The 16,173-nt window shown below is 32.7% G+C and overlaps 1 protein-coding gene across 1 annotated transcript; it reads right to left on the bottom strand.

Annotated features, from left to right (window-relative positions):
* Positions 1 to 14,965: 14,965 nt before the first annotated feature.
* Positions 14,966 to 15,964, bottom strand: LOC148770686 (uncharacterized). Its single transcript, XM_088818000.1, has one exon. It carries the CDS (start codon positions 15,962 to 15,964, stop codon positions 14,966 to 14,968), a length of 999 nt encoding a protein of 332 aa, XP_088674126.1.
* Between the last annotated feature and the right edge of the window lie 209 nt (positions 15,965 to 16,173).

The raw sequence follows: 16,173 nt of genomic DNA, 5'->3' as shown, positions 1-16,173 counted from the left end.
TAATATTATTTTAAACCCCGCAGGGCTTAATTAAACAAAGAATAAATAAATTAATAAAATAAAATAAAAGGGGTGGCAGAAATGCATGGCTGTGCGTGGAAATAGTCAACGGTCAACACTATTCGTCATGGCAAACAACTACAAGAGCACTAACCTGAAATCTGATATCATAAAAGAGTCGTGGAACCACACTACCTGTTATCAGGCTTATGTTTCTGTGTTTTTTTTTTAATTAATTAATTAATTTATTTATTTATTTATTTATATATTAATAAAAGAAAAAATGCGGCTAAATGAAGACACGAAAAACCACGATTCATTGAATTGTTTTGGCTTAAAACATGGGTCCCTTTTTTAGTTCTGACAATCACGTGTTTGTTCTTACAAGAAACACGCTCCCTTGTTGCATGCTTGTCTCCGCCGTGCCGCCACCACTCCACCACCGCATGCCGGCCGTAGTGCTTGTGTTTGCTCCATTTCACCAAACTTTATCTATCTACTAGTAAGTAATTAATTAGGAGTTGTGGCCCATTACCTCACGTAGATGAGTTTATTTGCAATGAGTTTTGAGACCAATCACCTTTTTTTTTTCTATGTCTAGAAATAATGAGATTAAACATTGGATAAAAAAACAAATTAATTAGGAGTATTTTCATCCCTTTGGATCAAAAAAAAAAATTCATTAAAATTAAGTCATAGAGAATAATTATGCACCTAACATTCAAATTCTAGAATGACATGTGGCAGTTACAAATAAAATTAATCATAAATATTCAATTGATAATTAATTTGATAACCATTGTTGGTTTAGATGAATTTTAAATAAATGCTATTAAATGTATGTGATAACTCAATTTTTAAGTTTACTATCGAATTAAGTTGCTTGTGCAAATTACATATGATAATATATATTATGTAGAAATTTGAATATTTACTTATATATTACAGCTGATCATTGTGGCTTATATTTGCTTTTAGTAACATATAGTATAAAAAATGATGATTTTCCCAAATAAAATAAAATTGGCTTATGTAAGAAGACTACATTAGAAATATATCTCATTGGTCAACTCTCGTTAGAAGAGTTTATACATAGTCTCTACTTTTAGAGTAGATGTTTAGGGTTCGAATCATGTCCCTTTCTCTTACTTTAGCAATTCGTATTAGGATTTGAGTTTTTCAACAAAATATATATATATATATATATATATATATATATATATATATATATATATATATATATATATATATATATATATAACTCATTCTTTAGCGGAAAAGTATGTAACGTCTACATGAATGAGGAATTAATTAATTAATTAAAGTGAAACGTAATTGACTGAGTAGGAGTAGAGTGATGAAGTGAAGTAGAGTTTAAATATTGATTCCAAAAGTCAATTAAGTTTTTTGTCAACCATATGTATATTTGAAGCTAATTCCACATAAATTACAATGATGCCGGTAGCAACGACGTGTCTGGGAATTTGTTACAGAGTGCGCTTAACTGTTCGAAAAGTTTGGTCGGAGCGCCCAAAAAAAATTAGAACCTTATTTTGCATAAATGATGACAAAAATCAAAAACTATGAAACAGAAAGAATAGGATTTTATTTTTCATTAATTTGAACTGTGGGTGGACGAAATAATAAAAATTAGGTGCACTAAATTATATATATATATATATATATATATATATATATATATATATATATATATATATATATATATATATATATAATGGCATAATGGCATAAATTGTAATAAAGAGGACTCCAGCCAAAATGTGGATTCGGGAAAATTAGATGTTACACATGGTTATTTACATTTAGTTAATTTGGATCGTAGATCTACACATAAGCACACATACACCCATGTTTTTGTGTGTTTATAAGTGGGTAGTTATTTAATCAAATCTACGGTTCAAATCTACTCTCTATAAATACCCAGGTGTATCGTCTAACTTCTCGTGGACTCGCTACTTACTATGGGTATGTTACTATCTTGTTACACGTCCACCCTTATGGTGTCAAATTCGACATAATATTCTACATTCCGTGGAATGTTCTATAGTTTGTATTCGTTTTGTGCAAAAATGCAGTTGCAGCAACAATTTGATATATATATATAAAAGTTAAAAAACACATCTAATGACCATCTTGCTTCAAAATATGGAGCTCGAATAGAGTAAAACGGGCCGGGTACAAATTTGAGAATATTCATATTATCTAGAAAATTCCACTAAATTTGACACCCCAAGAATGGACGAGTAAAAAAATTCATAATTGAGAGGGTGATTGACCATATCTCAGGGGTGACAATAATTTACCACGATCTATGAATCAAAAGACACTAATTAAAAAAGGAAAAACAGTGACAAGGAAACAAAATCTAATTAAAAAAATATTTAAAGAAATCTAACACTTTGACTAGATTAAAACTAGTAAAACAAATCTAATTAATTAGTGGAAGCCATTAGGCATGCATGATTTAAGTCTAGTAGTCCTACATTAAATGCGACTGTAATTAATGTCCAATTAATTACACCACGACCCTCGCAATACTTAGTTTCACGATTCTATCATGTCTCATGTTGGCACACTCTTTTTTAAATTCCCTACCAAAACTAAAGACGTGACACGCAGTTGTAACGGTACTCGCCACCACTTGGTCATTCATTAACTTCTCCGATCCACCGCAATCATTCCCACTGCGGCGGCCGCCGCCGGTTTTTGGCCGCCGTGACGGACTGACGGTTGACTTTGTAATGGGCGCGAATTTTGCGCGCGGCGGAGTAATTAATCTTCCCGCCAACTGGATACCCTCCAAAGTGGGGCCCGCGTATAACTTTGACGTGAATACTACGTCGTTTGACCCATCGCCATATTATTATTATTATTATTATCTAAACGACCCCTGGAGGGGGGTGAAAGGACACACAAAACAAGTATAATATAAAATTTGATTCCCTTTTTTTTCTTTCTTGTTATTATTATTTTTTGATAAATAAAATCTGACAAATCTAAGAATCTAAATGGGTAATTGGCACTTTGCACCCTTCAATTACATACCATTGGCACTTTGCACCCTTAAATTGAAAAAATGGCAGAATGCACCCTTTAATTATATTTTGCTTGACACTTTGCACCCTGATTCATTTTTTGGCTAGAAAAGTGACCTGCTACCTGTTGAAGATGGGTGGATTTGTCTTTCTTTATTTCTCACAAACTTAAATATATTTTATCTTCTCCATTTCACATATCCAAACCCGACCAAGAATAACTATAACGTTCATTGTTCTCTATCAAGAGCCTAAGGATACTTTACTCCAATTTTGAATAAATTTATATTTTATTTATTTTAAAATAAATACGTATTCAATTAAAAGCATGCAATCAAAATTAATGTTTGTTAATATAGTATATGCAAATAAAGGTCATGCAATCTGCAATTCCATAAATTTTTACCACTTAGATAGTATTTTAAACGGATAATAAAACTTAATTTTTCTTGTTCATATGGACTTAAAAGGAGAATTATGTATATATTATGGTTATTTGTGTGTAAAAAAAAGGTTTACTTTTATTGTTTTCATTACATCAATTGGTTAAAAAATCAAATGCCTAAAAAAATCAATTTTTATATGTAATTATGGAGTATATATTTAACTAAAAAGATAAGAAAAACTCTACAAATGAATATTATAATGTTTGGTTTATCTCTTTGGCACAAAGAGATGGTTGAATTAATTGTTGGATTTAATCTCGTAATCATCTAAGAAATCATAAAAGAAATGGAAGTTTGTGAACAATAAAAGAAAAGAAAAAAATATGCTGCCCCTATTCAAATCTCACATAACAGGTAGCAAGTCACTTTTCTAGCCAAAAAATGAATTAGGGTGCAAATTGGCAAGCAAAATGTAATTGGAGGGTGCATTCTGCCATTTTTCTAATTTTAGGGTGCAAAGTGCCAATGGCATGTAATTTAAGGGTGCAAAGTGCCAAATACCCGAATCTAAATCATACATGTATTAGTTAAGTACTGAGGATGTGTAAAACAAATCGTACTTCTTACATGATTTTGCTGCACCATGCCATCAATTAATTATTAATACATAGTGGTATATTTTAAAGAGTGAATAGGTTTTCCATTTTCCCAATGTTTTGAAAACTGAACCCGACATTGACCCGGAGAAGATACTCGGTTATGGCTGGCCCGGTTTAATCATTTCAAATATTATTGAAATTATAATCTAAAATAATATGTCTTCCAATTTATTTATTTTTAATTAGATATACTTTTTTTTTTCAATTGAGCAGTAAAATGACGTTGTTTTAGCCAATTTTTTTTAAAGTGCACATTTTTTTGGGGGAAAAACCTAATTTTCACTCGAATTGCGATATTATGGTTCAACCGGTCAAATCGGACCGAACAAGACAATGGTTGCAGTTTTACCGGTTCAACCAGCCAGTCCGATCTGGATTTCTAAACAATGGGTTTTCCATTTGTGCACATGAGATTTGAGAGATAATTTCGATTAATACCATATATAGTATAAGTGAAGTTAAATTTTATTGACACTCACATTACACCATTCTCACTAATTCAATGTTTTTCATAAGATAATGAAATTATGGCATTAGTCAACTTAACCCTAGCATTCATTGGTCAAGATGGTCTAATTAATTAGATTATTATGATAGATCATAAATAATGGAAATGCTACTACTAGTATGGTAAGTCTTGTAATGGGGCTACTACAATCCTTCATCAACTCCTTCAAATTCATTGTATGAGTTCAAAGATTAGTTTAGATTCAAAGTTCTGAATTTTGAATTTTCTTTGCCAATATAATTAACATACTTATTCAATTGATTGACACATGGACGATACCGAAGACTATTTTCGATTTAATTATTCTATGTGAAACTTGAATAATTACTTGAGTAACATTCAATTAGCTAGGGCTGAAATGGTTAAGCAAAACGAGATTTTTTCTATACTACACATGATGGAGGTTATACCGCGTGGATTTTACTGCTGAGCTACACACACTATATGTGTATGTGTTTGTTTGTGTACTTATATATGAATGGTAAAAATATACTCATAGTATTTCACCGGATGTAATATGGTATAAACAAGCCAACAAGTCTTGTGATCTAAAAATTGTTATTTTTTTAGTGTCTCAAATTATTAAAAAGTTTTATATATTTTTTCTTTAGTTAGAGCATTTGGTCTAGTGGTAGGATTATCACATTGAGTGCAAATTCTCAAAAAATGAGTACTCTAAATATATATATTTTTTCATCTTTATAGGCCTCTAAAGAATACAACTATACTATTATTTTAATTTTTATCTAAGACTTTTAAATTAAAAATATAATACTTTGTTAAACATTTTTATACATATTTATTTAGTAGGATTTTTTTTAACAAATGTAATTAATACATTTTTTTAATACTTTGTTAACCTTAAGCCTCTCGAACATTGGGATCGACCATGTATTCATCAATCATATAGTAAGTGTATGTAATTAATACATGTTTTTACGTATATCCCTGTATATATGTATTGTACAGAAAAATATGATTTTGATGTATTTTAACGACCTTTACAATTCGCGGTGGTAAACGAGCTGAGCTGACTAGGAAGCTCAATGAGAGCCGGACTCGAAAAAAAGCTCGAATTCGTACTCGAACTTTCTAACCACTCGAACTCGAGCATTTTCTTAGTTATTCGCGAACTCACAACCTGGCTCACAAGTCATTTTTTTTAATTATAATATAAATAATTTTTAATAAAAAAAAAAAAAAACCAAAATAAGCTTCGGCTCGAGCAAAAAGAAAATATTTGAACAGCTCGAGCCTACCATAACAGCCACAGCTAGATAAACCATTTTATTTTATACCGCACGGCTTTTCAGGTAGATATATATTAACACTTTATCTACGAGTAAAAAGAAAACCCACGCCACCATTTTTTCCCCCTTCGAAATTTTCTTTTCTGCCCTTTTTGACCATTCTAAAATGGCGCCAAGATTTAAAGTATTTGTGAGTGGGAGCAGATGTAAGTGGGACCCCCAAAACCACGTCGTTTTGTACTTTCCCTGACATGTTATAGACATGTTTTCAAATTTCCTCAAACGTGATTAGACATGTTTAGCGGGAAGGATTTTTCTTTGCAAATCTGTGTTGATTTAGACATGATTATGTTTCTTAATTACAAGATCTTGCATGAATTAGCATTTAGCCATACTAATTAACGTGGGCCCAATTAAGATTAAGGTGTGGGAATCAAATCAATTTTCTAGATAATTAATCTCTTCTTTTTATTTTCCTTCTATCATCTTACTTCCTTTTTTTTTCTTTTAAGTTAAGCTCCGTAATTGAAAAAATCCAATTAAAAATGGTCGGTTGTCATAAAATTAATTGGTGTCAGGAGATGCACTAACTCTAGTCTCTAGTCTGATCAATATATACAAATACCCACGACATTTGATGTAGGTCGCTCGTACACGAGTCTTCCTACCTGAACAATTGTTGCCAAACCCAGTCTAACATAATATTATATATAATTATCTATTCTTATATAATTAACAACTGTCGTTTTTTAGATTTTGCTTTTTCAGACTGTCATTTAAAATTTTAATGATACACTACTTTTTTAGCCGTTCATAATACACAATTAATTCTTTCGAAAATTTGCTCTTGTTATTAGGTGAATGAGAGAAAATTAATTCAAAGAATATTTAATCATATTATTCAATTTAAAACTTTACTTATGATCCACGCGATTATTAATTTATTAGTTTTCTTAATACTCGTGCATCAATAAAAAAACACCGGTTAAGAGAGATGATTTATTTTCTGCAGTAAGAGTAGTATAACAAGTATTAGTAGTTAATTACAAATGAAGTAAAGTGTTGAACTATTTGCATGGAAGAATGTATGTATTCTAACAACTTTGAAGTTTATAAAGCAAAAATAGTATTTTACGAAGGACATCGAGAGGGTAAAACGTAGTTCGTTACATCGATTGTCATAAATAGATTATTTAAAGTATTATTTATTAGTTAAATATCTCCTAGATCAATAAACCAATACTTCTCTTTGTTATATGTTGATTAGATATCTAATAAGGATGAGTTGGTGTAAATTTACTAACTTTTATTTTAAATAAAAATAAGCTTTGTTTTTTCATGGAAAAAGATATATATTCAAGGGTTTCATTTCAAGACAATCTTCAAAACTCGTCTTTAGTCCTCAAAGTCTCAGATACATGCTTGTATGAAACCAATTAGCAATGTTTTTAAAACCGAACCGGACAGTTAGCTGAGTCACGGTTGGCCGATTCAACCGCGGTCCAACCAGGTTCTTAAATTATTTATTTATATATATATATATATATATATATATATATATATATATATATATATATATATATATATATATATATATAATTAAAATTAACATTAACATTAACATCAACATAAAGACTATAATTAATTTTTTAAATCACTCAAAGTAAAATTAAATTACAAATAATTTAGATCAAATTTTACCCTTTAAAAAAAATTATTGACATTACGTAAAAATATTCTGTAGAAAAAAAAAGAAATTTCTTAAAATATATAAATATACAAATAAATTTCTGAGACGTATATTTTAAATGAAAAGTTTATGTGAATAAATTTTCAACCAAGCGAAATCATCATTGAATATTTGCATGCTAATATATCTTTATAAAAACTTATAAACTTTAAGAAAACATAAAAAAAATAAAACAATAACTAATACGTTGCCCCAAATCTAGAAGAAGATCGATTTCCGTCTATTAATTTGTTTGTTTTGAACTTTTTTTTTTTGACAAAAACCCGATTTTTTGGCCGGTTCCTGATTTTGTGGGTTCAATCAGGTTTTTTTTTTCTGATTCTTAGTGTGTGACCCGGGTTTTAGGCATTTCCATGTTTACGGCTTTACGAATAGAATCGGGACGGATGACCAGCCGATTCGCGGTTCAACCGCTCGAATCAGCAAGTCTGCTCCAGTTTTCAAAACATTGCTAATTAGTATAAAATGAAAATGGGAAATTTGGTTCCACTTGAGATGGAATAAAAGTACAACGCTTCCCAACCACAAATATGAAATAACCAACAAAGGTAGCTATCATAATAATTAATATAACTTCGTACAGAGAGATATATAGTTGAGGTACAATATTACATATTAAATGTGGAATATTTAGACTAAAAAAATATTGTAAAAGAAAAGAGACAACTCTACATCAGCCAGCTGGAATATTGAAATTGAAATAATAATAATTAAATACTGGTTCAACAACCAGCCCAATCTTTTTCATGTGTTTATTTCAATGTTGAAGATTTCCAATTAAATTTGGTGATCCCCACAAATCCTACTACATATATATTTTCACAACTACTATTGAAGGCTAGCTTTTTTTATAGTTAATGCTTCAATTGTAGGCGCATTTGTTTGAAGACTTTTTATTTTTCTAAATTATTATTTTGTCACTTTAAAATTTCAATATGTAATAGTTGCATGCACTTCTTAATTGTACCTTTTATCGGTGTTAATTGATCGAAACATAATTAGTTGAGAAATATATAATAATAAGGATATTTTGGTGAATTATTTTGCTATAATGCTTCCGAGTTCCTATTTATTAATTTTCTCCTTCCGTTTTTTTTTCTCCTTCTCTTCCATTTTGAATTCTACCGTAGCTTCTAAACTATTGCGGCATCCCCTACTTCTCTCCCGCTCGCTGCCGCTGTCATCGAACAACAAACCACCTTAGATGTGCAAAAACCATTGGATACAAGAATGTGCATCTATTCATGTATTTACCTCAATTTAAGCTACGATTTGACACGGAGTGCAGCTATTCATGTAGTCAGAGGCAGAAGCCTGATTTTTTGGTTGGTGAGACCGAGAATCTGAGACGGATAATGAAAAATCGGTGTTTCAAGGGCAGCGCCCCAGAGTTATTTTAGGGATATTTGTGAAAAAAAAAAACAACAAATAAGAAAAAAAATTATAGGCAATAATAAAATAAAATAAATTTTAATATAGTATTATAAAATATGATCACTAGAACTCCTCAAAATAAAAGATTGTGTAATGTACGCGGATTAATTGAATGAGTAGAAGTGTTTAAGGAAAACTTGGAATAGGATATAGAAGTTTGATATATTGAAAACTCAAAACATGGAGAAGTAGGGGTGGTAAACGAGCCGAGCCGGCTCGAAAAAAGCTCAAACTCGAGCTTCGGACGAGCTCGAGCTCGAGCCCAAAATTAGTTGTTCGACAGCTCGCGAGCTGCCTTTTATATATATATATATATATATATATATATATATATATATATATATATATATATATTATTCTTATTATTATTATTATTATTATTATTATTATTATTATTATTATTATTATTATTATTATTATTATTATTATTATTATTATTATTATTATTATTATTAACTAAATAGTAAATAGTCAATATATATCTAGTATTTAAATAGAAACAAACCTATATTACTTAAATAATTCATAATAATATAAAATACATAATAATAATAATAGAAAAAATAAAAAATATATAACCGAGTTCATTATTTATTTTATATATTTTTTTTATTTTCCTATGAATAATTTTTAATAAAAAATAAAATGATTTTAATAAAAAAATTAAATAATAATAAATAAAAAAATTAAATTAGCCTGATCTCGAGCTCGAGCTCGCCAAAATTGGCTCGAGCTCGAGCTCGAGCAAAAAAAAATTGGCTCGATGAGCTCGAGCTTGAGCTTGAGCTCGGCAACATGGACTCGCGCTCGAGCTCGAGCTGGCCAAAAGAGCTGAGCTCGGCTCGTTCCCACCCCTATGAAGAAGAATGTAATTTCACAAAGGAAAAATACTTTCTTGTTTTAATGTTAAATTACTTTTTATCGTGAATTTTAATAGAGCTTAGGAATTGAGATTGTAAAAAATATTTTATAAGATTAGTTAGAATATAAACTTACGATTAAAACGTAGAAATAATACTTTTATTTTTTTTGATATTGACCGATACATAAGCATTTGTAAATAAAAATAAAAAGCAAATCCGTAATAGTAGGGAAAAAAAAACATCAATATATAATGATAGTAATATGTTTTTGGGGGACCTGAGCTCGATTTGTTAACGAACCAAACTTGAACACATATTTTCATTTGGTAAGTTATGAATATGGGTGAGTTCGGTACGGTTGCCAAACTCTAGGCTTAATACCATCTATCATTTGTATGCTACCATTTGTATGCTGTGGTATTGATTTTTCTGTAACGTTGCCGTACCTAATATTTTGGTATACGAATGTTCAATATACCGTACCATTCGGTACAGTATAGACTGTACAGTTGGCACGTGGTATTCTACCGTACATTATTTATGTCGACTTACTAAAATGATCCATATTTCGGCATAAGAACACAAGAATTTGTATTGCCACAAAAATGAACAAAATCCTTTCTTTTGATTGACTTTCAATTTGTGAAAATATTAACTTTTCTTTAAGGAAAACTCAAAATCTTGATTATTATTTTTCAAATTCACACACACAAACCACACCATATACTTGTTTTTCTACATGCATGGCTTTGTGAGAAAAAACTTGGGTACAAAGAACTCAAAATTCTCACACTCACACACCAAACACTCATTGACACATGCGCAAACACTAACCTTATTCGGCATTCAGCACACACAAGCACCCACGATATTCGATTGTGGGCCACTCAATACACCCAGCTCGGACCTCCCCACGTGGACAACCGCTGCCAAACCCAGGCTAACGAAAACCGTAGTCAAATCAAGCATGAAAGTCAGCAATTTCGTCTGTAAAATAAATGAAGGTCGGCCATAACTATAGTAGTGTTAGAGAAGGCTGTAAAATTCAAAGAATTGGACACCCCCACCCCCAAGTTGGTGGGGGTGGGGGTGGGGGTAAACATTTATAAGAAACAGGGGAATTAGGTCACATGCAGCAAGTGAAACTGACAATTTTTGCTCCCTTGATATCAATAATTTCACGTGACATAATTTATTTTGTTATTCTCTAATTTAGTTTATTTTTCTTCATAATTCGTACAGAGGGTACGTAGGGCCACTTTTATTGGGCTAGAGGAAAATTGTCCTTGTGTACATTTAATTGATTCATCTGCCCTGGCTCCCTCTTTTTATATTAATTATTATGCAAGAAGTATAATACTTGAGACATGTACATACGAAATTCAATGTGTTAGTGTTATGTGTGCAGAAAAGGTGATAAAGATATGAAAACAAATAAAATAAAAAGATGGTGATCAAGAAAATAAAAGGTTACAAGGGTCTGAAAAGAAGAGAGTGATTTTTTATTTATATTTTTTTCCATCTAATATTTAGCATCTTGAAACCCAGTGTAGTCAATATCGTGATATGTATCAAGAAATTTCTATGGAAACGTTACAACTCGGCATATGTATGTATTGTAATCAAATCCGGTAAATATTGCTTGCTACCGCGATACGACGGGTTACGATATTTATTTTGGAGGTGATTTGACAATTTTTGGCACATTTAGGGATGATTTGTGCGTTTTTCAGCATAATTTGGGGTGATTTGTGCGATTTTTAGCACAATTTTGGTTGTGCGATTTTCAGCACATTTTGGGGTGATTTGTGTGATTTTCAGCATTCTTTTTTATAACAATTGTGGTTTTTTTTTTTTTCCAATTAAAGGAAAATAAAAAAAGAAAATGTTTGAGATAAACTTTATTATTATCCGAATCAAAACCAACAAATTTGTTCAACATCACATTAAACAAAAACTAAATTTATATTAGCAATGCAAAGATAATAAAACCGACAATAGCATTTCTAAAAACTCACTTTGTCCTAGTTTTTTTTTTTGACAATAAAAGGGAATTTTATTAAGCGATATTCGCTAAATGCAACGGGAGATCAATACTCTCCATAGAAACAGTACATGAAATTTGAGCAATACAGTGAGCTAACAAGTTTCCATGTCTCTTAACAAAATTAAACGAACAAGAATCAAAACTTTCACCAATATTGAGGCATTCCTCCACAAACGCTCCGAACGATGAGAATTCCCACTACCTGCTGTTGAGTGCATTTATCACTTGGAGGCAATCGCCTTCAAGTATAATATTTGTTAAGCCCATCGATTTGGCCATAGAGATCGTCTTCAACGCCGCCAATGCTTCTCCTTCCACAGGTTGAAGATTTCCCTGTATGCGTGTTACTTTCCAACCGAGACAAGAACCATAACTATCCCGAGCAACCATTCCCACCGAAAAGAAACTTTCCCCATTTGGAAATGCAGCATCAAAATTTAATTTAACCACATTACTAGGGGGTGGTTTCCAAACACTAGGGTGTATATCCCGCATCCTCGAATTTGGGCAAATTTGTGCAGATTTATAAGCTGCTAAAAAGTGGCGGCACCAACTGACCAAATCACATGACTTAATAACCTCTTCATCTTTCATAGCTCGATTCCTGTTGTCCCAAGCCTTCCATGCAACCACCATTGCAATATTGAAATTTTCCTCATCAAGTGATTGCTTTAATTTTCTAGTCCAGTTCCATATTGATGAATAGTTGTGGCTTTCCAATGTATCAAATGGGTGACTCCGCCACACCTTCTCCATACCCCTGCATTTTAGAATGACATGTAAGGGAGTTTCTTCTTCAATGTGACACGTGCTGCAAAGGGGCGATGAACTGATTTTTCGTCGAAATAATTCTGCATTGGTTGGAATGATATTAGATTTCAGTCGCCAAAGGAACATGCGAATTTTTGGTGGGATTGGGAGTTGCCAAATATATTTCCAGTTTTGTTGCTGTACTCCACTATACGAACCAGACTCATTTCTTCGACGACTTACCATAGTCATAGCGCAAGAAAGAATGTGGTGATAGCAAGATCTAACCGTGAAGTTACCGTGCTTAGAGAAATGCCATATCCACCTATCTTTTGCCATAACACTTCCCACCGGGACAGCCAATATACGTTCAACATCCACCGGCCAAAAGACTTCGTGTAAAATTTTTAAATCACATTCGCCTGATTCTGGTTCGATAATATCCGAGACTCTATTAGGGAACCCCGAGTGAATTGGACGTCTTGTGAAAACCACGAGTTTACCACCATCTCGTAACCAAGGATCCGACCAAATAGAAGTATCCGCCCCATTGCCAATTCTTCTACGGATGCCCATCTTCAAATACGGGATTACGGTCCAAATACTCCTCCATGTTGCAGATGGACGCGACCCCAGATCCGCCGATAATAAATAGCCATGTGGAAAGTATTTAGCGGAGATAATTTTTGAAAGAAGTAGATCCGGGTTAGTTAAAACTCGCCACGCTTGTTTTACAAGAAGTGCAATAATGAAAGTCCGCATATCTCTAAAACCAAGCCCACCTTGATCCTTAGATCGACACAACTCCTTCCACGATGTCCATGCCAATCCTCTGTTCGCTCCCGACCCCCACCAAAACCGTCGGATGGCCGATTCAATTTCTAGAAGAAGACCGTTTGGTAGCAAGAAACAACTCATAATATATGAAGGTATTGCCTGTAATACCGCCTTGATTAAAACTTCTTTCCCAGCCTTTGATAATTGTTTTTCCCCCCAACCGTTAATCTTGGACCAAACACGATCACGCAAGAAGGAGAAGATCTCTTTTTTGGTTTTGCCCATAGTAGCAGGCATGCCCAAGTATTTGTCATGCTGGTTAATAATTTAACGTCAAAACTTTAATTTAAATCTATTTTGAATGAATGGTTTAACTTTAAAATATTAAGTTTTACATGTTTGTTGTATTTTTATTTTTATTATATGATATATATTTTGTACTATTAATAGTTGGTCAAATATCTTACGAAACGATATGGTAAATGGCACGTTATAATATATGGAGGAAAACGATATACGATATTTTTCGATAGAATAACAAAGCTTGAACCATATACTTTCTAATGGGCCTGAGCTGAAGTCTTGGCCCAAAATGCCTTGAAACAAATAAATAAATTCATTTAGGTGCAATTCCACAAATAAAATATTTACATTTCACTTATAAATATCCCTAGCTCACTTTTTCTGCCGAAAGAGCACATGACTTGGATTATAATTTTGGAATTTAAAAAGAAAAATGCACAAGCTTATAAATTTTTTAGGTATTGATATTGTGGACCTGATGTGCAAATCAAGTCCCACGTCAATTTAATACGAGAAGGTTAACGATTTATAATGTGGGGATAACAATTGTATTTGTACGAGGATTTTTGAGAAAATCCAAGAGAAAAATCAATTGAGTTTGACCCATATTGGACAATATCATACCAATATCGAGTTTAATCTTGAAATTAATACCATTCGCCATAGATTCCAAAAGAAATGATCATAAACAACGATGATAGCAATCATTAATCCTCCTCCTAGTTTCCTTGTGAGAACCTTAATCGTAGGTACACCTTCTCTGTATTTTCACAATTCACTAAGTTTTCTGTAAGAGATGGAATTTCTCAATTGCCCCTACGATGAGAAGAGTAGTGGAGTTTATTTATTAGGCGAGAAAAGAGGGCCACAATTCTTTGTAACAACAGAAGATAAATTCCAACCATCGTGGACTTAATTGTAGATTACAAAATCAATTACCTATTAATCAAACTTAATTTCATAATTTGAATAGCCCGTAATTAATTAATTAATTAATTTATAAGAGGTTAGTGGATCAATAATTAAAATAAAACATAAACTAACATTCTCCCAATTGGTCTACTAAATCGATTTAGAAAAACAAAATTATATTTGACTAAGTGGGTTCTTCATATAAATATTTGACATATGATCCAAATTTTTAAAAGAAAATTAAGTTTTTTTTGAGAGAAAGGAATTGTATTAGGCTAGATAAGCCAAATGAGGAGGGAGAGAAAGACCCTCAGTCGTGGCGAGATCCATGGATACAGCAAGACCATGAGCTAGCTTATTACAAGAGCGAGGAACAAAGGAAAAACGACAGGAAAAAAAAGATAAAGCTAGAGTACAAATGTCTTCTAAATAAGCACCGTAAGGACATAACAAAAAGTCTTCACCTTGGAGTGCCGTAATAATTTGACGACAGTCCCCTTCGATAATAATTGACGGCCAACCTTTTGCATGGGCAAGCTGGATTGCGAAGAGAGCAGCGTGAGCTTCTCCCTCGACTGGTTGAACATGGCCTGGAAACGTTGCGACGCTCCACCAGAGTGTAGCTCCATCGAAATTTCGAGCCACCGTGGCGACCTTGTAGTGCGGCTGGGATGGTGGGAATGCAGCGTCGAAATTAACTTTCACTATTCCTTCTGGCGGCGGGGTCCACTGAACTTGTGGAGCAGGGTTCTTGGTGATAGTTGGCTCTAAGCATGCCGACCTGTACATGCTGAGATAATCCTCGCTCCAATTCCGTAGCTCCCATCCTCGGAGACCCATATCTCCATTTTCTTCCCTATGACGCGAGTCCCACGCTTTCCAGCATATTACCATGGCGAGGCAGAGCAAGTTCTTCGAAAGATGCTTCCTCATCTTATCGAGCCAGCCAAGGAAAGAGACCGGTTCAGTTGTTGTGTCAATATTGAATGGTTCGCTTTGCCAAACCTTTGGAAGATCTCTACAACCGATCAAGGCATGCACCGTAGTCTCTGTTCGGGTTCCACACAAGTTGCAGAACGGGTCTGAGGTAATATGACGACGAAAAAGCGCCCCCTTGGTCGGGATAATATCCCATGCAGCCCTCCAAACAAAAATCTTGATTTTTGGTGGTAAGGACAAATGCCAAATATACTTCCATAGGTCCTTAGTTCCATTATTCGACGAGGTCCCATTCGTTTGTGAGTCACTAGATGCAGCATGATTGTACATAATGTGAATTATAGCGATCATATAATTCATTCATCACATTCCCTTCTATGTATAACACCACTAATAACCTTTACTATTTTAGTCCATAATTGCTCCTTTAATCTTGTTTTATTAGGTCAAATCATGTTATATTAAATTCAAAATATAATATGTTCACACATAATTGGAAATAGTAAAACATAAATATTTGATTAAATAAATGAAGTGTC

The sequence above is a fragment of the Erythranthe guttata genome, chromosome 5, assembly GCF_056151865.1.
Source record: "Erythranthe guttata isolate IM_541 chromosome 5, IM_541, whole genome shotgun sequence".
NCBI lineage: Eukaryota > Viridiplantae > Streptophyta > Magnoliopsida > Lamiales > Phrymaceae > Erythranthe > Erythranthe guttata.
The sequence above is the reverse complement of the archived record's forward strand: the minus strand, read 5'-3'. Positions and strand labels throughout refer to the sequence as shown.